The following is a 21,180-nucleotide window of genomic DNA, read 5'->3' on the forward strand; positions in this document are numbered from 1 at the left end:
CTTATATAAAAAAAACAACAATAATGAACAATTACATCTTTATTTAAAAACATGTATAAAATATGAGCACTTTGGTAAATAGGAATGTGATTGACTAATTTGATTATTTAAATAACTCGTAAATTATGCAATAATTATAATACCACCTGCCTAGCAACCTAGCTACACAATTTTTATAATTATGTTCATTTTACTTTTCGTATTCCAATATTCATATATTATTTCAGTCCATATATTATTTGTCATGTAAGTATACCCTTATAATCTTTTTGAAGTTTTAACTTCTTAAAAGGGATGGTAAATGGCTTCGTTACGTAACACGTTGCGGAGCCGAGATGCACACATTTTTATTCTAATTTTGTGTAGTAATTTTGGTAACAATACCTAAATGCTTTTCAATAAAATACATTTAGGATATTATATTTACATTAAATCGTTATCTCATTACGGTAACATTAAAGCTTCAATTGTTAATCTCCAATTTGATCTAGAATATCTAGAAATTGTCGTAAAATTGTTAAAATTAAAAAAATAATCGTGTTAATTGATATGCGGCCATAGTAATAAGGGGCAGGACTAGGTTGTCGACTTGCTCAGTCTTCGCTTCTACGAGACCAGCTACACTTGCAACAATAATTGTCCGAAACAATGCGTTTTTTGTATGTAACAAATCTGAAACGAAAAAAGGCTCAGAATTATAACCATTATTATATAAAAAATCGCCAACGCCGACGACTAGTTTTTAAACCGATGGGTTTTGTTTTTATATAAGAACTAGCAAACCCGGCGAACTTACGAACTTTCGCCACTAGATGGCTGTATGTGAAAAATGATTTTTTTTGAATTTTCTATAAACCTCACGTAGCCCGAGACCTTTCCATCGAATGCAAAACCGTGGAAATCGGTTTGTGTGTTCTGGAGTTATAGCGTCAGGAAGGAAAACCTGACTTATTTTTAATACAGTAGAAGATTTTCGTATATGCTATCGCCAACGTCCATACCACGTTGAATACACCGGTTCTCGTCCGATCACCGAAGTTAAGCAACGTCGGGCGCGGTCAGTACTTGGATGGGTGACCGCCTGGGAACACCGCGTGATGTTGGCTTTTTGCTTGTTAAATTTGTGTCATTTTGAATTTCAATTTTAAGATTTAATGAATTATACTCATTGTTACACTCTTACATTATTTTGTACTAGCTTACCGCCCGCGGCTTCGCCAGCATGACATTCGGATATATCGCTTCCATCTCCCTATTTCAACTCCTTCTACCCTTTTTTCGCGATAAAAATCATCCTGTCCTTTCCCAAGTTCAGTGCTTTAGGCGTGAAAGCATAACAGACAGACAGACAGACAGAGTTACTTTCGTATTTATAATATTAGTAGGGATTACTTTACATTGCGAAACTGATAAATGAATTGTTAATATTCTTATATCAAGTTGAAAACCTATAAGATTTATCTACTTACCAAATAAAATTAATGTATAAACTGTTCCTATTTGTGATAAAATATTAAATGCTGTGCCTTCCATTGTTCTACTACTGTCTGAAAAAGAAATGAATATTTTTTTAATAACTACCAAGTAATAGTGTTATTTATATAACATAGATAATCTTTTAAATAACTTATATATATATTTTTTACATATATTTATTTAACCGTAGGTTTAAATTTTACATCTTGTATTAGGTTAATCTTAAAGCGAATGAATAAACCTTACCAGGCCACTTATTGAAGCCGAATCGAGACCCAAACCAGCTAGCTGCAGTATCCCCCACGCCGATAGAGAGCACTCCACTGAGTAACTCGAGAGTGTGGTCTGAGCTATGGGAAGGAACTAGCAAGAGCGGACAGGCTAGCCCCACGTATAGGTATAGGGGGGTCATGGCCAGGCTCCCACAGTCCTGAAAGAATATGAATTAAAAAAATACAAAGACGAAAAAATAAAGTATTTTATAAAATTATATAAAATAAACATCTAGAATCTTTCTTTAAACGAATAATAACAAACAAAAAGCCAACATCACGCGGTGTTCCCAGGCGGTCACCCATCCAAGTACTGACCGCGCTCGACGTTGCTTAACTTCGGTGATCGGACGAGAACCGGTGTATTCAACGTGGTATGGACGTTGGCAACATTCAATGTGAAATTATCAAATTAATAAAACAATTTGCAATCACAATACTCTTACTATAATTGTTTGAATATGAAATAACATTTGAAAAGATTTCTATTTATTATCAAATATAATATACAAACATAGTTTACCTTTTCATCACTGTATACCAGGAAAGCAGATTGAAGAGCTGAAGAAATTGGTTCAATCTCACTTTTTCTTAAAGCCTTAAAAGACAAAAGCAAATATTATGAAACAGTTTTAAATTCAATGATCGGAATTAAATGGTAAATAAAAAAATCTGTTATTTATTAAAGGCATATGGATAAGAAAAGCTACATGTATTGATAAAAATGGGCTTTTCAAATATAACTATATTCTATGCTATTATATAATGTCCAAGTTCAAATACACCGAGATATAAAAAGCAGTTTCATGCAGATCATAACATGCAGAAGCAGAAAGTCAACTATACCAAAACTTACTTAAAAAACATAACAAGTTAATCAATACTAATGATATTAGACTGAAGAGAATGTTTGTTTGAACACATTAACCTCAGGAACTACTAGACTTTAAAAATTCTTTCACCATTGGTAAATATGTATGATCCCTGAGTTCTATGTGTTATATATGTACCATGGACAGAGCCGTAACATAATGCTAGTGCACTATATAACAACTTACCTCTATAAATATAATCAATGCAAGTCCAATTCCAGCAGCAAAGACCATCAGTCGCACATCAAGCAGTATGCCAGACAAGAAAACAAGTGATGCCAGTACATGAAAGGTTTTCCTCGTGACTGTAGTAGCTTTAACGGCTAACTTTGTACGTATCAGTAATGCACATATTGATAATAGGACAAGTATTAACCAAAAGATAATGATTTCCTTCTGCAAAAAATAATATTTCAGTTACAGATAACATAGATAATCGAGTTTTCACAATATATTAACAACTTAGTAATAAAAATATATGAAAAGTAAATGTTAATAATGGAGATAGCAACATATTTTATACATCAAACCCTTTCAACTTACTAACTTATGAAATAGTAAAATAAAATTTAATTCTTACCCTCTTTCCAGTGAAAAAAACTAACTTTACAGCTTGATTCATGAAATCAGATCCAATCAGGATATGAAGTACGGTTAGCACAAATGTGGCCCCTAATGCTATTATAATTATTAATGACCTTATACTTTTTAGATCTGTTCTTAGTAAAAATAATCCTGTTATCATCAAACTTACTGCTAACAGCACAGTCTGAAATTGTAGTAAAATGCTTGTTATAATACATAAAAAAAACATTAGGGTATTTTTTTATCCATTATTAAGTTATTGATTGTCACGAAAAAAAATCTGAATTTAGATATATGGAAGTTTTCAAATATTACACATTGATAGTTCTAGATGCATAGAAGAACTACAAATAAATTAACTGTAAAAAAATATAACGAAATAAGAAAGTACATATAAAACTGAAGAGAATTTACGACTAAAAATAGTATTTACATCTGAGAGTACATGCATACCAAAATTGAAACGTGAATAAAGAACAATTCCTCATCTTCTGTAGAAAGACTCAACATTATGTGTAGAACAGATATAACCGTGAACAGAATCACACTTTGGACAACTATAACAGCCTCTCCTATTGTGAAAGTTTTAGGAAGATTAAGGAGGGAGTGCCGAAGCAACCACACAAATGACATCACGGTTGTTGCAGACGCTGATAACGATAAAAGTAAATCTGTAAAAGAATTAAATAATTTTTTTTTATGTTGGGATTTTGAATATATTTTGTTGGTGGCAACTGGCAAGTATGAGCTAATACATATCAATAATTCATTTTCTAAAATCAATTTCTTTTCACATTTATGATAGAACTGTAAAAAAACAATGAAAGTATCTATACATATTCTTTTTAAAAGAAAACTGATTCTAATCAACAACCTATATAGGTAAATATATATTTTATACACATCTCTCATACATTATATTCATAATATTATTTTTTCTTGGCACTTGCATAAAAAAGTTACCTTGTTTTAACACACCATACATAAACAGTGTAGAAATAAAACTTGCTGCAACACAGCCCCCATACACAGGTTCCCTTACAACGAGACTTGATAAAGATAGAAACAGAACAAATAGAGAGCAGTATGCGACCAACCCCAACGATAAACATGTGCTTATTTTATAAATAATTGGCACATCTTCCAGCATACAATACAAGTTCAACACTGATGGTAGTAAAAACTGACACCATAATCCATTGCTTTTGGCTGGTCTAGAATAAAAGAAATAAAACAAAACAGTTGAAGGAATAATTATAACTTAGATTTTGATGAGAGTATTCGTAAATATTATGGTTAAATAACATTACATACCTGCTTTGAATACCACCTTCTCGTAAATTTAATGTTATGTGTTTATCCAAAGGTTCAATTATTCTACGATATTGAGTTGAAATTGTGTCACACATCTTTCTTATTATAAAATCAACCATATTATTTTATCACTGTGTTATTACTGTGTTAATGCCAATTAATATAGAAGCTTATCACAATAAATAGTATCATATTTAAATATAAGATACTTAAAAAAAGAACTTGTTGGTAAAATAATGTATATTATTTTACTACTTGTAAGTTATAATCACAGTGAGTTAACCTGTTACCGATTTTTTTTATATTATTAAGACTTATGATAGCATAATTTAAGTATAACTTGGAATAAAAAAGTCGAAGAACATTAACAACTATGTACTTTTAATTGATAAACAATACAAATGTCCATTGTCTAACAGTCAACAACATTGACAGAAGTGACAATTGACAAATGACATTATCAAAATATATTGTCAAACAGTCATTTTTCGGATAATGCATAGGTTCTGTATTTGACTGTTAGTAGAATTTTCTTACCTACGTACCTACTTATACATAATACTTTACTATTCAGAAAACAGAAAAATGTTTATAAAGCAGCAGTTCATGAAATTGTTGTTTTAATTTATTTATTTTTTTGGTTTTTTTGTAGTTTTCTTACTAATATCCTAGTGATATTATTACAAAAGTTTGTATGAATGAATAGATGCTAAGGTTTTTTAGTGCTTTTTCACGCTAATTCGTCTTAATAAGTGATTGGCATGAAATTTGGCACAGAGATGGACTATAGTCTGGTTTAGAACATGTCCCTTGGTATAATTTTAAACGGGTATAACGCGAGTGACATCGTGGGATCCACTAGTAACTAATACTTGATTTGTGTTCGAGCTGTTCTTAGTTCCAGCTATTATTAAATAATAATTGATAAACAAATAATTGAAATAATCCTTTTGCATCACTAGCACTGGTAGACATTATTTATTAATTATAATTAGCCTTAAAACCTTTTCCGCCATTTAAATTGACTATGAACTTGATAGGATTCGTACGCGTGAAGGCGAAGCTGTGCAGCACAGATTAGTAATATATACTACTACTGCTGTGCACTGTGGAACAATGTCAATTGTCAATTGCCAACTGTCATTTTAGAGTAAGTTTAGCAGATTTTTGCTTCGGTTTCGAAATAGAGCATTTCTCAGCGTCGTTCTACATTTTATTGTCTCTTATTTTAATTTAATAATAAATGAAGTGCAAGTGTGTAAGAAAATTAATTTGATACACTTGTACGTGATAAAACTTTAAAGTTTATAAATATGAATCGACGAAGGGGCCACGAAGAAGAAGATGGATACGGTAAACTTTGCCACGAAATAATACATTAAGGTTAAAAAAAAACTTTTGCCTTAATTCTGTTGTTTTGATTTTAGAACGCCTGCATAGGAAACGGCGCCGTGTATCTGAAAATCAAGAAATAGAAGACAGATTAGAATCCCTTATCCTACGCGTTGGTGAAAAGAGTAGTTCGAGCTTGGAAAGTAATCTGGAGGGTTTGGCGAGTGTATTGGAAGCCGATTTGAGTACATTCCGTGTAAAAATCCTACGTATTTTGACAGAATGTGCGATACGAATGCCAGAAAAATGTACCATCTACGCCACTCTTGTTGGTCTTCTCAATGCGAAGAATTACAACTTTGGAGGAGAATTTGTTGATTATATTGTAAAAACATTCAAGGAAAACCTGAAATGTGGAAAATGGAATGCAGCAAGGTATTGTTTGAGATTTATATCAGACTTGGTGAACTGCCATGTATTAGCAGCATCTTCATTATTGACCTTACTGGAGACATTAGTTGATTGTGCCAATGAGGATAGTGTTCCTCAAGTGAGAAGGGATTGGTTTGTTTTTGCTGTTTTGTCCACACTACCCTGGGTGGGGAGAGAGCTGTATGAGAAAAAGGAATCCCAATTAGATCACTTGCTAGTTACAATTGAAGTGTTTTTAAACAAGCGCAGTAAAAAGCACTGGCCTGCATTGAAAGTTTGGTCAGCTGATTCCCCACACCTGCAGGAAGAATATTTGGATTGTTTATGGGCTCAAATAAAGAAGCTTAGACAAGATAATTGGTCTGAAAAACATATACCCAGACCCTATTTAGCGTTTGATTCTATTCTCTGCGAGGCTCTGCAACACACACTTCCAACAATTCAGGTTAGTTTTTCAATTATAGAATTGAAAGAAGTATATATATTATAGAATTGAAGTAAGGTTTGTGGTTTTTGATAAAACAAATTTGATTCTTTTAGAAATACTTTTATAAATTACTACTAGTTTAAGTGGAAGAAAAACAGAATACAGAAGTTGATTTCTCATTAAGTTTTTAATTAAAATCATATAAAATTAAAAATTTTACAAAGTCTATATTCATGAACAATTACCCTTTTCAGCCACCGCCACACAATGATGGTGATTCATACCCGATGCCTCGAGTTATATTCCGCATGTTTGACTACACCGACTGTCCAGATGGTCCAGTGCTACCAGGAGCACATTCCATAGAGAGATTCCTCATTGAAGAGCATTTACATAACATAATAGAGGCTTATCATCTTGAGAGGAAGGAGTGTGCAGCTCAACTACTGTGTTTCCCTTATAAAGCAAAGATTCCATTAGAGTATTGTATTGTAGAAGTAATATTTGCAGAGCTGTTCAATTTACCGAGGCCAAGATATTTGGAAATATGCTACGGGTCTATATTAATTGAGTTGTGTAAGCTACAACCTGCAACAATGCCTCAAGTATTGGCTCAGGCAACGGAGATATTATTTATGAGAATTGATACTATGAATGTTGCCTGCTTTGACAGGTATGTAATTTCATGTTCATAAAATAATTGTATAAGATAAAGATGAATGACTTCAATGTGTGAACCATAATCATGAGGGTCCATATTGATACATAAATAAACAGAATAAAAGTCTGTGCATTATACTTAATGATTGACTGACAATGTTCATACTTGTATTTGCTAACAACTACAAGCTACAAGTTTATTCACAGCTTATTCAATCCATCATTTGTTCAGTACTTGATACATTCTCAGTTTTATAATAGTGCAATTTTTTTCAATCAATCAAGTAATTATTGAGATTAGTTCTTTAAAACAAGCACTGTTTAGCTTGATATTGATAGTATATATGTATATAGTATCTATACAGAGAATTGATTAAATAATTAGACTGTGTGTTTAGTATAGATCCTTTATACATATAGTATTGGTAATTATTTTCACTATAATTGGAGTGCAAGTACACTTTGAATTGCACATTTTACTTATTTTTGTTGTAGGCATTTCATAACACATAACTTAATGTTTTGCAAACGTTTTCAGATTAGTAAATTGGTTCTCATACCACTTGAGTAACTTCCAATACAGATGGTCATGGGAGGACTGGGAGGGGTGTGCTCAGCTTGACCCTGATCACCCGAAACCTAGGTTTATTAGAGAAGTCCTCAGTAAATGTTTAAGGTGAGTAAACCTTTAGTAAGAGAAGCATTTATCTGTTTGAGTGTACTACTTAACTACTAAATACACAATTTAGTTGTTAAGTATTGTAATTAGCTGTTTAAAAAATTCCCAACTTTAAACGTGAAATTGTATTCATAGAGTCCTAATTATTTTCACTCAGTATTTTGGTAGGATAGGTAAATTTTTTCATAAATGGCAAAGTTACTATGTAAACTATACATACAAATGAGGAAAGTAAACATTCTTAAGCTTATCAGACTAAGATATGTTTCCTAAAACGTGTAACATAAAAATTAAACCTACTTTGTTCTTGAATAACTAATGCAGCAAGCCAGCATCCCAGGGGCAGTCATAGTTTAGTTATAAAAATTCATGCATTTTATAAATTTGTCATTTCTTGCTGATTATATTTGAATTTGATTGGCAATAACATGGCCATTTGTAATTGTGATTCCTCAGTAAAGTAAAATTATAAAAAATCTTTGCAGATTGTCATATCACCAAAGAATAAAGGACATGGTACCTGAAACGCTAGCAGCATTTGTACCATTAAAACCAGAACCAATTTACAAATATTCCATGGAGGGAGCAGGTAAGAAACATGTTAAATAATTAAAAATAATTTATTCTTATAAAACATAGCTATAATCTTATTCTACACTTAACCAGCGTTAAATATTTACAATTAACAATAAATAAGAGATGTAAAGGGTGATGTTAACAAACTTGGTATTTAAATGCTTTTTAATTGTTTGTATTGTTGAAGTTTTGGTTCCATCTGCATTAAGGGATTTTATATTGACTTAGCTTACGGTACACTCAACTTCAGTCTATTCCATGGCCATCAACTCTAGAAAACTATAGGGACGATCTAAATTGTAACTTTCATAACGTGAATCTCTGCTTGACTCAGATTCGTGATCATTTTTTAGTTTTGAATAGTCGTCATTGTCGTCATCATCGTTATTAGATTCGTCGTCATCATCATCATCGTCGTCGTCGTCGTCGTCGTCGTCGTCATCGTCGTCATCTTCATATTGATCGTCCGTGGAATGATCATTTGAATGCTGGCCTTTTTTGTTGAGTTCATCCATAAAGTCAGTAAGATCATCATCGTCGTCGTCGACATCCGCTTTTACAAAGCTTGCGTGATTTGAACTTTGACCTTCCAATATCTCTTTATCTTTTGAACTTGTGCCTGAGTTAAAATTGAAACCAAATAACTGCTCAAATATATCTTCAGTAGCTGATTCTTCTGTCGCTGTTAAGGGCGTGGTTATTTGTTCGCTAAAATTCTCAGTGGGCACTTCTGTAGTAAATACATTTTGTTTTTTCTTTTGACACTTAGTTTTGTTTTTCGGTATATCACTTTGTTGAGAAACACTATCAATAGTTGTTATTTCTAAACCTATAACTTCGTTATTGTTGTAATTTGAAGCAGATGAATGCTCAAAAATGTACTCGGAGTGATCTCGTGATTCTTCTTGGCTGTTTTCGCTATTTTCTTTGTCTAGTGGCAGTACACTGTTACTTTCTAAACTATCGGCAGCCTTTGAATGAAGGATACTCTCAGTGCTGGAACTGTCTGTACTAACAGTGCTACTTTTACTCATTTCTGTTGGTTTTTGCATAGTAGTTGGTGTCGTGGATTGACTGTATCCTTGGAAGTTAGAAGTTCTCCTATAATTTTGTGCTTGTTGCGTGTTGCTGCTATAATTTTTAAACGCCCATTTGTCATGCTTGACAGAAGTACCTTTGTATATTAATGTAGATTGTCTGAAACGGTTCCTTTTTGGAGAGCTTGTCACGAACTCTGGTTTTCCGGTGGTCGATGGTTCCTTAGGAACGTTGGTTGTAGTTGTATAGGTCGCCGTAGTACTAATGGGTTTAGTTGTTGTAGTTGTTGGACGAACTGTTGTAGTCGTTGTTGAGGTTGTGGAAGTGGAAAGTGTTTTATTTTTAACTTCCCAGGAGAATGCCTTTTTAATGCTCTTTATTGTTGAACTGGTCGTGGGTGTTGATTCTGTTGTTGATCTTCGTACCGTTGATTTTTCTGGAGCCAAAGTAGTAGAAGATGTGGGTATGATTCGTTTATGCTTCTTAATTTTATCCTGTTTTGTGAATTTCGGTGGCGGACGTGTCCGTTTCGGGGGTTTTGGCGTTGATGTGGTTGTGGATGTGGTTGAAGTTGATTTGGGTGTCGCTTCCATTGTTGTTGTTGTTGTTCTCTTTGAAGTTGACGATGGGACAGCGCTGCCAGTTGTTGAGAAACTGGTTGTGGTTTCGGGATAATTTGATTTTTCTGTTTGTAGAACCATTGGTGTTGTTTTAGTAAATGCTCCTAGAACATTTGCCCAGTCTAAAGTATCTATTTCCTCGTCTAAGTTTTGAGCTGTTATTATATCAGGCGTTGCAGTGGTTATTCTATGAGACTTAATGTTTTCGTGTTTTTTATTTGGCTTTTTGCTGTTCACGTTGGTCTTTCGATTTTTATTTTGACCCTTTTTCACGTTGATATGTTCGATTCTTTCAGTTGTGCTGCTATCAGCGTAGTTCACAGTGATTGGTCTAAATGCGGTGTCAAATAGTGGATCAGGATTTGGAGACTGGGGATCATGAACTTGTGGACTTGGTCTAAAATCGATTGGTTTATTTGTTTTTTGGGGCTTAGAATTATGAACCAGTTTCAGCGGTGGCATGGGCTTAAACGGTTTTTTGTCCATAGTAACAAAAACTCCAGGTGGCGCATTATACACAGGGGGTCTTATATGTTCTGGAAAATAGTTAACTTTAGGAGGCGTTGGCTTAGGTTTATACATAGGCCTATGAGGATTATTCATTTCGGAAAATCGTGTTATATTCTCTTTAATATCTGAACTCTCTATATACATTGGACTACCTAGGTCAAAGGTTTGGTCTTTGGGGCCTGGACCTACTGGTACCGGCGTTGGTAAAACTGCTGGTCGTGTTGATTTAGTAGGTTGACTGGGTGACACCCTGGTATCTTGTGATGGATATGGACTGCCATTCACAATAGGGCTGGAGTCATAATCTAAGTAATGATGATGCAGTGGTCCTGCGGGTGGTGCCTGAAGCGGTGGGCGAGCATATTTATATGGCTGATTTTTATACGGATATGGTTTTGAATTTCCTCTCGGCTGCTGATGATAGTCAATTGCCGGTCCTGCATGTCCAATTTTTGAGTATTGATAAATTTGTGGGGGCGTTGGGTTGTTTCTAAATTTTGGTTGTGGTTGGTCATATGATGAAGCGTCGTCATCGGAAAATATTGATGAAAATATTCTATCCAAACCACTTGTATACTGTCGCCTCGTGTGTGGTGGAATGGGAACTATATTTTTATGAAACCAAATGGCCCTCTGCGGTCTCGATGTCGTATAGTGGACGGCTTCCGTTCTTTTATATTCTTGGGGATAATCCGTTATTCTATCGGGTGTAGTCTCGCGGACAGTAAATGTTCGGATGGGGTTTTCGTAGGGCTTTCGTTGCTTTTTTGGGATCTGAGAAATAACTGAAAAAGTCAATTCATAGTGATATTTTCCTGGAGATATTTCTTGATCCCTCTGTCGCACTCGCTTCACTGACCAAAATGCTTTCACACCATCCGCGCACTTTTCGTTGCCACATTTTTCTTGTGATCGATCGTCTTCGGTGAATCTGAAACCCTCTTTACTTTCTAATAGCCGTCCTTTGGCCATAATAGTGACGTCTCCTGGAGAGTTGGGTTCCTCAGACTGTATGCGGTCGAACGGAGCTTTTTTAATTTTCTCCCAGAGGTCGTGGTCATCGATTTCCTTCGAGACTGGTTGATTTAGTTTGCTGTTGGGTGATATGACGTCACCTTTTGCAATAAGTTGATCAATCTTGTCTCTCACTAAAGTAAGATAAACGCTGTGTCTCAAAGCATCTTCCCAGTAGTGAGCAGGAACGGCCGCTACGGAGGCCGGTGATTCCGTTCCGATTATTTCATGCAATGTGCCCGCTTGGTTGTCCTGTTTCGTCGGGTGCCATTCGTCGAGGGGTATCGGGGTCGGCCTGAAGTCATCGCCTCGAACCCGGCTTCCTTTATGTATCTGTAATATAAATGAATGATTATTAAATAAAATTGTTTTCGCATAAATTATCCTCGAGATTTACAGTGTTTTATCGGTGGAAAAGAACGTGGATATATGCGTTTGAAAGTAAAATGTTGATAGTTGGGAAAGTGCGCTATGGATGGCGTGCGCTGAACGTTGCGTGCGCTCTGTTACAACCCTCGCATCGCTTGCAAGTTTCCAATCACTAATTCAAATATAATTATTGTTTTCTGGAATTTTTCTCGTATTTCCAATAGGATGTTTTTATTGTTGGAATGCATTGAAATATACAAATAAATTCGTGTATCATTGATTAATTATGATTAGTATGTACCGTATATGTTTGTTGAAAAAATTAGGTTAATACATTCAGCTACAAAAAAGTTATAACATTACTATGACGTGACAAAATATATATGCATAATTAAACTAATTTGTGTTCATTATTTACATTTGTAAATAACGAGCTCATCTCAAACATAAATGAATGGTTGCCTAAAATATATAAAAAGTAATGATCTTCAGACCTAACCCGTGTTACGTATGAAATTTGAACTTGTGTGTTGTTTTATTATACTATTATTTTGTACATCTATAAACATTAACATTTTTTGAAACCGTAGTTATTTTATATGGCAGATACAATGTCTGTTTGATTTATGAATTTGCCTTTCAATTTATCAATGTAATTTGCCAAACAGTGACAATATTATAGTTATCTTCACCGGGGTTCGTATCTAAGATCTTTTCTATGAGAATTGTTTCATAGTATATGCAGAGAGATCGTCAGTATTAGATATACGGAATAGATCAATGTATTATGATTATTTGATTCGCGGCCTACTTGGGTACACACCGTGCTATATCGTAATAACTTAATGGAGATGTTATGATTAAGTTCTATACAAGGTTTGTTATGTATTTACAGTTTAACTCTGATTTGGGAGGAGAATGATACTTCTTACGGCTATTATTTAACCTATTACTAGGGAGATAGTTTAATAATACACTTAAAATTAACTTCATAGTTTATTAGACTATTATCTACGTTTTTACTCTACGGATTACATTGATTGATCTAGGAATCAAAGAGATGAAATCTTCGTGATGGAATAGGGTACTTATGTCGCAGAAATAAAGGTGGACGGACGTGACGTAGGGAATTTATTATCAAGAAGATGTAGTTGCTCGTCGAAGAAGTCTAATAAGAAGGACGGGAAACCTCTCAGTATTTTTAGCTAAAGAATTGTGAATAAGTCATAGGATCTCTTTGATACATAATGCTTACTGGTAAACGGAGAATAGAAATTTAAATTTTGCTGTTGTTCGTTCAATCGGATTTTTGTCTTACGATTTGTTATGTATTCTTGTTATCCTGATACATTTCGTGGTGGTGTTTTTGAAAGATGTGATGTTATGCACTAAATAAGAATCTTAACAGTTCTATCGAAGCTATGAGGGGGCAATAGGAGGAAATCATACAATTAAAATGTATATAATAATTGACTTTATGAGATTATTGGGTTAAATTTCCATCTGAGAAATATCTATCCACGTGTCAGGTTCATCAATTAAAAATTTGAATTAAAAATTTAAAAAAGGAACATCTAAGAATTTATTCTTTTACTAGCTGCGCCCCGCGGTTTCACCCGCGTAAGTCCGTATCCCGTAGGAATATCGGGATAAAAAATAGATGTTGGCCGATTCTCAGACCTACCCAATATGCTTACCAAATTTCAGAGGAATCGGTCAAGCCGTTTCGGAGGAGTATGGCAACGAAAACTGTGACACGAGAATTTTATATATAAGATATTCAGAAAAGCGAACTTTTTTTTATCAGATTTGTTGAATAGTTGATGATTGATGAATTGAAAGCCGGAACAATAAGTAATTGACGCTTAAAATACCCGTTCAATAGATATTTTCATATGTTCACATTTCATAGAGCACAACTTTACTCCCATTGATGTGTAGACATTATACGTGGTTTTTTCTTGAAAAGCAAGAGATCTAGAGACGATACGAGCATTATTGCTCCACATTGCCGTGGGAATGATATGATATATAATAATAATAGTGGAGGTCGCTGCCTTGTCTTTTTGCAAATGCACCATTGAACATTGGCGTGTGATTTGTATTATGCGTGACATTATGATATATGATATATTAATTAATATGTTGTAATGTGTGGCTGTTTAGCTCCATCGTACTCGGGACGAAGCGGACGTTTTTTTTAATTATTTACTCATTTGATATTTTTTAATATAGCCCAAAATATAGTTTTACTTCATTGTTCGTGTAACCGCATGTATGTTTTTTTTAATACAATCGTAGTACCATCAGAAAAAGTGTAACTAATTAAATAAATTACGACAGTAGACAAGTAATTCATCATCTTTGCATTTTTAATGATCACATAATAGGAAATAATTTTAACAATTTTAATAATTTTAATGAACTTTAAAAATTTAAAATTCTTTTTATTATGATTAAAAGCAATTTTTTATTTCACCATTTTTTATTATTTAATCAGGTTTTAAATACAAGTAATTTACAAACATACGTAATGTACAGCTATGGACAAATAAATACAATATATACAAATATATAGACAAAATAAATCATCATCTGAAGTGTTCACCAAACAAAATGTAATTAATCTCCCGCGAAATATGTGTGGAAAGCGCTGAAACAGTTCATTATACTTACAATTAGCGTAAAAAGTACGCAAAGCAACGCGGACCGCATCTTTGATCACTGTTTCACTGCACGATCGGTTTCGGTATGCTACCACTTGGTGATACAAATTAATTATTATTTTTATTATATATTTTTTTAATCTGTACGGACGCGTGCGGCGCGTTTGCACCAAACCGCGCGAACTGGCGGGAAAAGCTTCGAACCAACCCCTCTATGACATGCTGAATGCACACGGGAGCGTGTCTAATTGACATTAATGAATCCGTATGTATAATCTGTGATTTTATTTGCGGCTAATGTCAATTTAGCGTTGATTTGATCTGTTTTGAATTTTAATAATATAATGTATTTGTTGGTGGAATGAAGAGAGTTGAAATGTTCTTTTAATGTCTAGGTTATCAATACAAAACTCCAGTAGGTTTTTTAATTATACAGTGTTTTTTTAATGAACGTTGTCATGTATTTGTTTTAATTTAGAATAAGTATTTAAAATATTTCTTTAACATATATGACTATAACTACGCATCTTAATACTTGACTACTTAATACACCATACTCGCTTTGAGAAGTTCACCAGAAGTCTAGACTATTGTAGAAAAAAAAAATCAACATGACGTGAACGCTAGAGGATTATGTGGCGTGGCATTTAGGTGTAAACATTATTTAGTGTAATGAGAATTTGATACAACCCATAAATAACTTTAGAAAATGAACAGCTCTACAAATTATATGCCTGAATTATTAATATTCACTTTTGAGTTATTTAAGCATGTCGTATCATTAATTAATAGTCACACTGCACACGTTATAATTTTGAATAATTATGTGTATCATTTCTGAGGCCTTATTTCATTACTGAAGAGTAAGATTGGATTTAATCGAACTCAGCGTTCAAAAAGATTGTGATGTGTCATTATTAGTGTATATGTTACGCTCAAAGACCGAAATCGCTCATTGAGTGAAAAGATAGCTCACGAAGCGTTGTGGTCACAGTAAAAGAGCCATAACGCGAAATTAATGTTGTGGCTCGAATGAAAACGTCCACAGCTTCTTGTGGCGATGAAGAAATGCCACAACGCGTACTGAACACTAATTGGTACATAACACGATGTACGGGCTTTTGTTATCTACTTGAAACAATTTTAAATTAACGAAAATAACTAATCGTCGTCAGTCGTGCGTCGTGGCGTTTATTTATTGCCACAACGCGTTGCGAGCTATTCTTTCGCTCCAGGAACATTTTCGCTCTTTGAGCGCAAATGTACTATAAAGTATATAGTTAATGATATCAGAAGTACAGTACATATGTTATGATGCGGACGAGCATGTAATTAGCACTTTGTCTATTATGCCTTGATTGCATCTCGACGTGGTACCGGCCACAATGCGTATGTCGAAACTTCCGTGCAACGTGCCTAATGCGTTTTTAAATCTTTATCTTATGAGTAGGAAATGTGATAATGCTCTTAATATTGTTATTGTTTCGGATGTTACACGGTAAACCGGATAGTTTCGAGAAAGTTGAGGATATGTTTGTTTAATTATGTACATTTGTTTCGTTGGCAACTTGCTTGTTTTTTTTTTTAATTTTGATGTTGCGTCAATAGAACTACGCAAGGGTTGTTTGCTCCATTTTGCTCTTGTTCGAATTTATTAATTAAAATAAATAATCCTTAAAAGATGGTAGCATGTGTTCTCTGCAAATGTTCATAGGTAATGAAGTTCGGATACCATCAGGTAACTCAATAAAGTAAAATAAAAGATTTAGTATACATAGTTTTAGAAGAACGACTATACAAAATATATTATTCTCAATCATCAAATTAATGTTTCTTTCTATATTTCTTCTTAAATAATCTTCTTAATATCTAAAATTTATTTTTGCGGTAGTTGTTACGTTTTGTTTATGGTTTTATTAACGACTTTTTTTTATAACGCATCTCAATATTTCCTTGGAGCGATTTAATTATCATATATTTAGCCATAGTAATTTCACATTCTTCCTTAATGACAAAAATATGCATTTCCCAAACTAAGAACCTAACATCGCAAAGTCATCTCGGGCATACAGTCACCCGCTGAAAACGATTAATTCCAAGCGAGTGTCGAGTGAAAACCGTCGCGTGCGCACTTTCCATCTCGTGGGCTTTTCGCCGTTTTTTTTTTCACGATCGCGAGCAACGCGGAACGGTTGCGCGCGCGTCGGTTAACATCTTCTGCTAATACCGAACGTTCAACCCGCTAAATTTTCTCGTTTGCAATACCATTTGACACTAAGTACAATGACCACGCTCGTTGTAAAGACGATGTTTTAATTAATTATGCGTTGGTATGAGAATTTTTGTTTGTTCATGACTGAGCCTGAAACCCAAGAGGCGGAAACATTCTCAGAGTGTTCTGAAACGTGCCTTCTTTTTATTTTTTATTTTTTATATTTTTTATTATAGTTGCATAAAATATATTGTAAAAAACACAAATCTACGAACAAATTATTATTTATGTGTGATACCTGTACTGACTGTTTCACTTAATGAATATAGTATGTTTTATCTAATGCAACATATGTTTTTCGTTATTTTAGGGCTACTGATATCTTAATAAAATTTTGTTCATCAATTCGAATGAAAATAAAGCCAAGTATGTATTTCATATTCACTTGAATTGTTTAGATTTGAGTAAAATTTACGGATATTGTACAATATATACTTACCAACATAAAGTGTGTAGACAAATTTCAAATGTTATCTATTCTTGTAAACCTCTTCCACCATAATCGGCATTAGCATGAGAGTATAAGTAAATATTCAAACTGAAAATTCCAAATTTTATTTGCTTGATGATTTTCATTAGTATCTTGGGTAGCTGAAGAGCTAAATATGAGAATAATTAATAGAAATCCGAATAAATTAGCGTGGCATGCATTTCGAAGAAAGTGATTATGACGCAAGCTTTATTCCGCATTTTACACGTTTTTATGTTCTTCACTACGTGAAGGATAGTCTTGGCATTGGGAAAAATGTTTTGAAGTATGCTATGTTCCGCCTTCTGAAAATAGTTTTGCTGCCTATTGTGCACATATTGAGTGAGTAGGCAACGCTTTTTTTTTTTGTATATTTTATTAATCTGGACTAATATTATAAAACTATATTTGTACGTTTGTTGGTCGAATGCGCTAATTTCAGAAACTATTAATGTGAATTTAAAAGTTTTCTTTGTGTTGGATAGTCCATAAATCGAGAATATGATAAAGCTGAGAATATAATAAAGCTATGTAGCTATATAGCATTAAAAACGTTGTAAAAGCGGGAAAATGCATTCTTTTTGAGAGCAGACACACTTACGTAGGCTGTTTAGTGATGTTTTTAAACATTTTATATGGCTGAATCCCATGTGCCGCGTCGTTCTTTTTATTAAACAATCTTGCTTAAGCACGTGCAAAGTACAAGCAAAAATTCTCGCATTGTGTGATAGGATCTGAGCGATTTTTACAATTAAATAGATTGAGTTCTCAAGCCGCTGAGGCAATGTTATAATTGCTAGCATCTATTGTTGGGGCTTATCAGTGCGATCTGTTACATTTGGATCATGGGCTTTTACACGTTTATAAAAAGACTGTCGGCGTGTTTCCGCTTGCATGAAGTTGCATTTTGTCATACACCTTCTGTGTTAAACATCCGTCTTTTGTTAGGTTACCCTGTTCTCTTCCTTGAATTTGAAGTAGGCAAAGTTTGATTCGAGCAAAGTTAGTTCTCTTTTATTTGGTATTAATTATTATTGAAGATTGATTGTAAAGGGTTTGAAAATTGTCTTATTTTAAAGTATGAGTAAATATGGTCTTTACGAACCTATGTTTTACTGTTCTGTTTTAATGTTCACATCCAATGATACATCTAAAAAAACTGATTTAAACAATTTTTGTTTTGCCTAGCATAATATAAACAATTATTCGTGTCCACAGCATCCCTCCCAGGCACGGAAGCGGCCCACCAGCTGGTAGTATGTGTGAGGAACAAATGTACTCCAGAAGAGGCGTTAAATGTCCTTCGAGATCTGCCCAACCCCCTTCGGGAAGGGGAGGCGGCGTCAACACACGCTGCGTCCTACAACCCGCTGAAGATTGACGTGTTTGTGCAGACGTTACTCAATCTGGGCAGCAAGAGCATATCGCACAGCTTTGCTGCTATATCCAAGTTTCATTATGTTTTTAAGGTATGACTAATGCTATGAATCTTATTTAAGATTTTCAGGGTGGTATAAATGCTGTTTAATGGTTTAATGATTTTGAATGTAGTAAAAAGACAATACTCAGTAATTTGTGGGTTCTTTGTTATCAATGGTTTCGTGGATTTTTATGTTTATTGTTAGGTACAATTTCTCTTAAAATGCACCCCCATTTGCAGAGAGTGTGCTATGAATAGTAGAGAAAAATGTTATCGTATCGCAGGTTCTGATGAATTCGGACATTTAATGACAGTGAGATTAAATTATATATGACGAATGTAACGCGTATGCAGACGGAGTCCCTTAACTAGAATGGTGAATGCCGAATTCAACCATATCGCAAAAAGTCCTTCAACCGGAGCGAACCTGAATGTCGAATATAACGTTGTCCAGATCCTGGCCGAGTCGGAGGAGGCGCAGATCTGCGTGCTGCGCAACGTGTGGGAGCTGTGGCAGCGGCACCCGCAGATGGTGTGCGTGCTGGTGGACAAGATGCTGAAGACGCAGATCGTGGAGTGCAGCGCGGTGGCCACGTGGCTCTTCTCCAAGGAGATGGCGTCGCACTTCGTCAACGCGCCGCTCTGGGAGATCCTGCACCTCACCATCGACAAGATGAACAAGCACGTGTCTAAATTGAGTGAGTTGGAATTTGTTTTGCTCTATTTGCTCTTCTCAATCTCGCTCTCAATCGGAGATATCATTGCATCCATCTTTTGTCCTGCGATCGATATTTAGAAAGTTGTGTCGTTTAATAGACAGTATTGCATATAGGTATTCAATTTTGATTAAAATTAAATAACCCCTTATATATATCCCCTATATTTCTATATTATTCCTTTTCTGACAGTTTAAAAATAACGTTTTTGTCAGTAAATTAGTATCTGTTGCATTATAGAAATTAGTTCTGAATCGTTATAATATTTGTATAAATGCTATGGGTAATTTCAGGCAAGGAGTTACAAGAAGCCAGAGAGGCTCTCGCCAGAGCCGACTCCAGTAGTTCTGATTCTGAAGACGAGAGTGGGAGCAAGAAAAAGAAAGATCAAGACAAGCCCACGGAAGAGGTGAGAGGTTTTGCTTATAACGAGATGATATACTGTTTATTAGTAGATATTATATTTTCTGAAAACATGCAAGTAGCATGGTCTGGTTTCTGGATCTAGCTTTTTACTTCAGTCAATAAATGTTAGTCATTGTAGGAAAAAAATCTTAATTTAATTGTTTGTGGTTATTTTTCTTAAGAAAAATAAAATAACTCGGATAGAAAAAGCTGTTAAAAAACTGCTTTTCAACTAGAGAGCGTTGTATTAAAAAGGTGACAAAGTAGGAATTCGAAAAGAGCTTCGTAATATCTATGAAATTATCCATTATCAAAACTTCCAGTGAAACTATCCAGTTGAAAGTATCTGGTGACTACTGCTACAAGTCTTCTGGAAACAATAAATAAGTTTCATAAAACAACTTAAAATAATCAATCAATATCTTATGAAATAAAAAGTTTTTGGGATAAACAATGTACTTCAAGTACATCGTTAGGGCAAATGACGTCACAGTCGACAAACGTGACGTCTAAAACTTCAATAACATCAATTACAAGTAATTTATGGATGTATTTCAGCGATTGATTGAAGTGATCTTCGTTTGAATACCATAATGTTGAATATAATGTGAAAAAATCTTGTTATCGGCTCAATGTGTTTCCAGAAGTTAATAAAGCTTTGTTAGCAGCTAGTTTCACAATTCAAGTTATGTTTTGCTCTGTGAGACCGTATGAGCCCCGCTAATGGCGGCCGTTGGGCGCAGGCCGTGGAGCGCATGGAGGAGCGGCTGGAGATGGGGCACACGGACCAGAAGCGGCTGTTCCTCATCGTGTTCCAGCGCTTCATCATGATCCTGTCGGAACACCTCGTGCGCGCCGACACCGACGCGCGGGACCCGCTCACCGCCTGGTACACCACCACCGTGGGCCGCCTTACCCAGGTGTTCTTGCTGGTGAGTGCACACTCTCTGCCTCTCATCACATGGTATTCCACCACCATGGGCCGCTTCAGTCAAAATATAAACTTTGAGCAAACCATGTAATACGTATTTATTATCAATGATCTCACGCTCTTAT

General features: G+C 34.6%; 3 protein-coding genes and 2 non-coding genes across 5 annotated transcripts; 2 read left to right on the forward strand and 3 right to left on the reverse strand.

Annotated features, from left to right (window-relative positions):
- Nucleotides 1–24: 24 nt before the first annotated feature.
- On the reverse strand, nucleotides 25–4,920 carry LOC119839578 (dolichol kinase). The gene is made up of 9 exons (XM_038365935.1): nucleotides 4,520–4,920; nucleotides 4,169–4,419; nucleotides 3,659–3,876; nucleotides 3,201–3,389; nucleotides 2,807–3,016; nucleotides 2,272–2,346; nucleotides 1,723–1,906; nucleotides 1,470–1,547; nucleotides 25–672 (listed from the first exon to the last, which is right to left on the reverse strand). The coding sequence occupies exons 1-9, from the start codon at nucleotides 4,636–4,638 to the stop codon at nucleotides 524–526; spliced, it is 1,473 nt and encodes a 490-aa protein (XP_038221863.1). The 5' UTR covers nucleotides 4,639–4,920; the 3' UTR covers nucleotides 25–523.
- Nucleotides 988–1,106, forward strand: LOC119839828. The gene has a single exon (XR_005288287.1). It is a non-coding gene; the product is annotated as a 5S ribosomal RNA (ribosomal RNA).
- LOC119839831 lies at nucleotides 2,018–2,136 on the reverse strand. Its single transcript, XR_005288290.1, has one exon. It is a non-coding gene; the product is annotated as a 5S ribosomal RNA (ribosomal RNA).
- Nucleotides 4,921–5,664: 744 nt separating the features above from the next.
- On the forward strand, nucleotides 5,665–21,146 carry LOC119839801 (nuclear cap-binding protein subunit 1). Its single transcript, XM_038366241.1, has 9 exons — nucleotides 5,665–5,872; nucleotides 5,947–6,728; nucleotides 6,965–7,383; nucleotides 7,909–8,046; nucleotides 8,535–8,638; nucleotides 18,802–19,052; nucleotides 19,458–19,701; nucleotides 20,013–20,128; nucleotides 20,868–21,146. The coding sequence occupies exons 1-9, from the start codon at nucleotides 5,833–5,835 to the stop codon at nucleotides 21,144–21,146; spliced, it is 2,373 nt and encodes a 790-aa protein (XP_038222169.1). The 5' UTR covers nucleotides 5,665–5,832.
- LOC119839675 (flocculation protein FLO11-like) lies at nucleotides 8,654–15,041 on the reverse strand. The gene is made up of 2 exons (XM_038366082.1): nucleotides 14,853–15,041; nucleotides 8,654–12,140 (listed from the first exon to the last, which is right to left on the reverse strand). The coding sequence occupies exons 1-2, from the start codon at nucleotides 14,889–14,891 to the stop codon at nucleotides 8,877–8,879; spliced, it is 3,303 nt and encodes a 1,100-aa protein (XP_038222010.1). The 5' UTR covers nucleotides 14,892–15,041; the 3' UTR covers nucleotides 8,654–8,876.
- Nucleotides 21,147–21,180: the final 34 nt, after the last annotated feature.

The sequence above is a fragment of the Zerene cesonia genome, chromosome 4 (genome assembly GCF_012273895.1).
Source record: "Zerene cesonia ecotype Mississippi chromosome 4, Zerene_cesonia_1.1, whole genome shotgun sequence".
NCBI classification, from domain to species: domain Eukaryota; kingdom Metazoa; phylum Arthropoda; class Insecta; order Lepidoptera; family Pieridae; genus Zerene; species Zerene cesonia.

Excerpts from the sequence above, each read along its gene's own strand:
- LOC119839578 (XM_038365935.1), bottom strand. The coding sequence starts at position 4,638 with ATGGTTGATTTTATAATAAGAAAGATGTGTGACACAATTTCAACTCAA. Across the intron at positions 3,390-3,658 it reads TTATTCACGTTTCAATTTTG|ACTGTGCTGTTAGCAGTAAG; the intron begins GTATGCATGTAC and ends CTACAATTTCAG. Across the intron at positions 1,907-2,271 it reads TGGTATACAGTGATGAAAAG|GACTGTGGGAGCCTGGCCAT; the intron begins GTAAACTATGTT and ends ATATTCTTTCAG.
- LOC119839801 (XM_038366241.1), top strand. The coding sequence starts at position 5,833 with ATGAATCGACGAAGGGGCCACGAAGAAGAAGATGGATACG. Across the intron at positions 7,384-7,908 it reads AATGTTGCCTGCTTTGACAG|ATTAGTAAATTGGTTCTCAT; the intron begins GTATGTAATTTC and ends AAACGTTTTCAG. Across the intron at positions 20,129-20,867 it reads AAGACAAGCCCACGGAAGAG|GCCGTGGAGCGCATGGAGGA; the intron begins GTGAGAGGTTTT and ends CGTTGGGCGCAG.
- LOC119839675 (XM_038366082.1), bottom strand. The coding sequence starts at position 14,891 with ATGCGGTCCGCGTTGCTTTGCGTACTTTTTACGCTAATT. Across the intron at positions 12,141-14,852 it reads GCGTACTTTTTACGCTAATT|ATACATAAAGGAAGCCGGGT; the intron begins GTAAGTATAATG and ends TTTATATTACAG.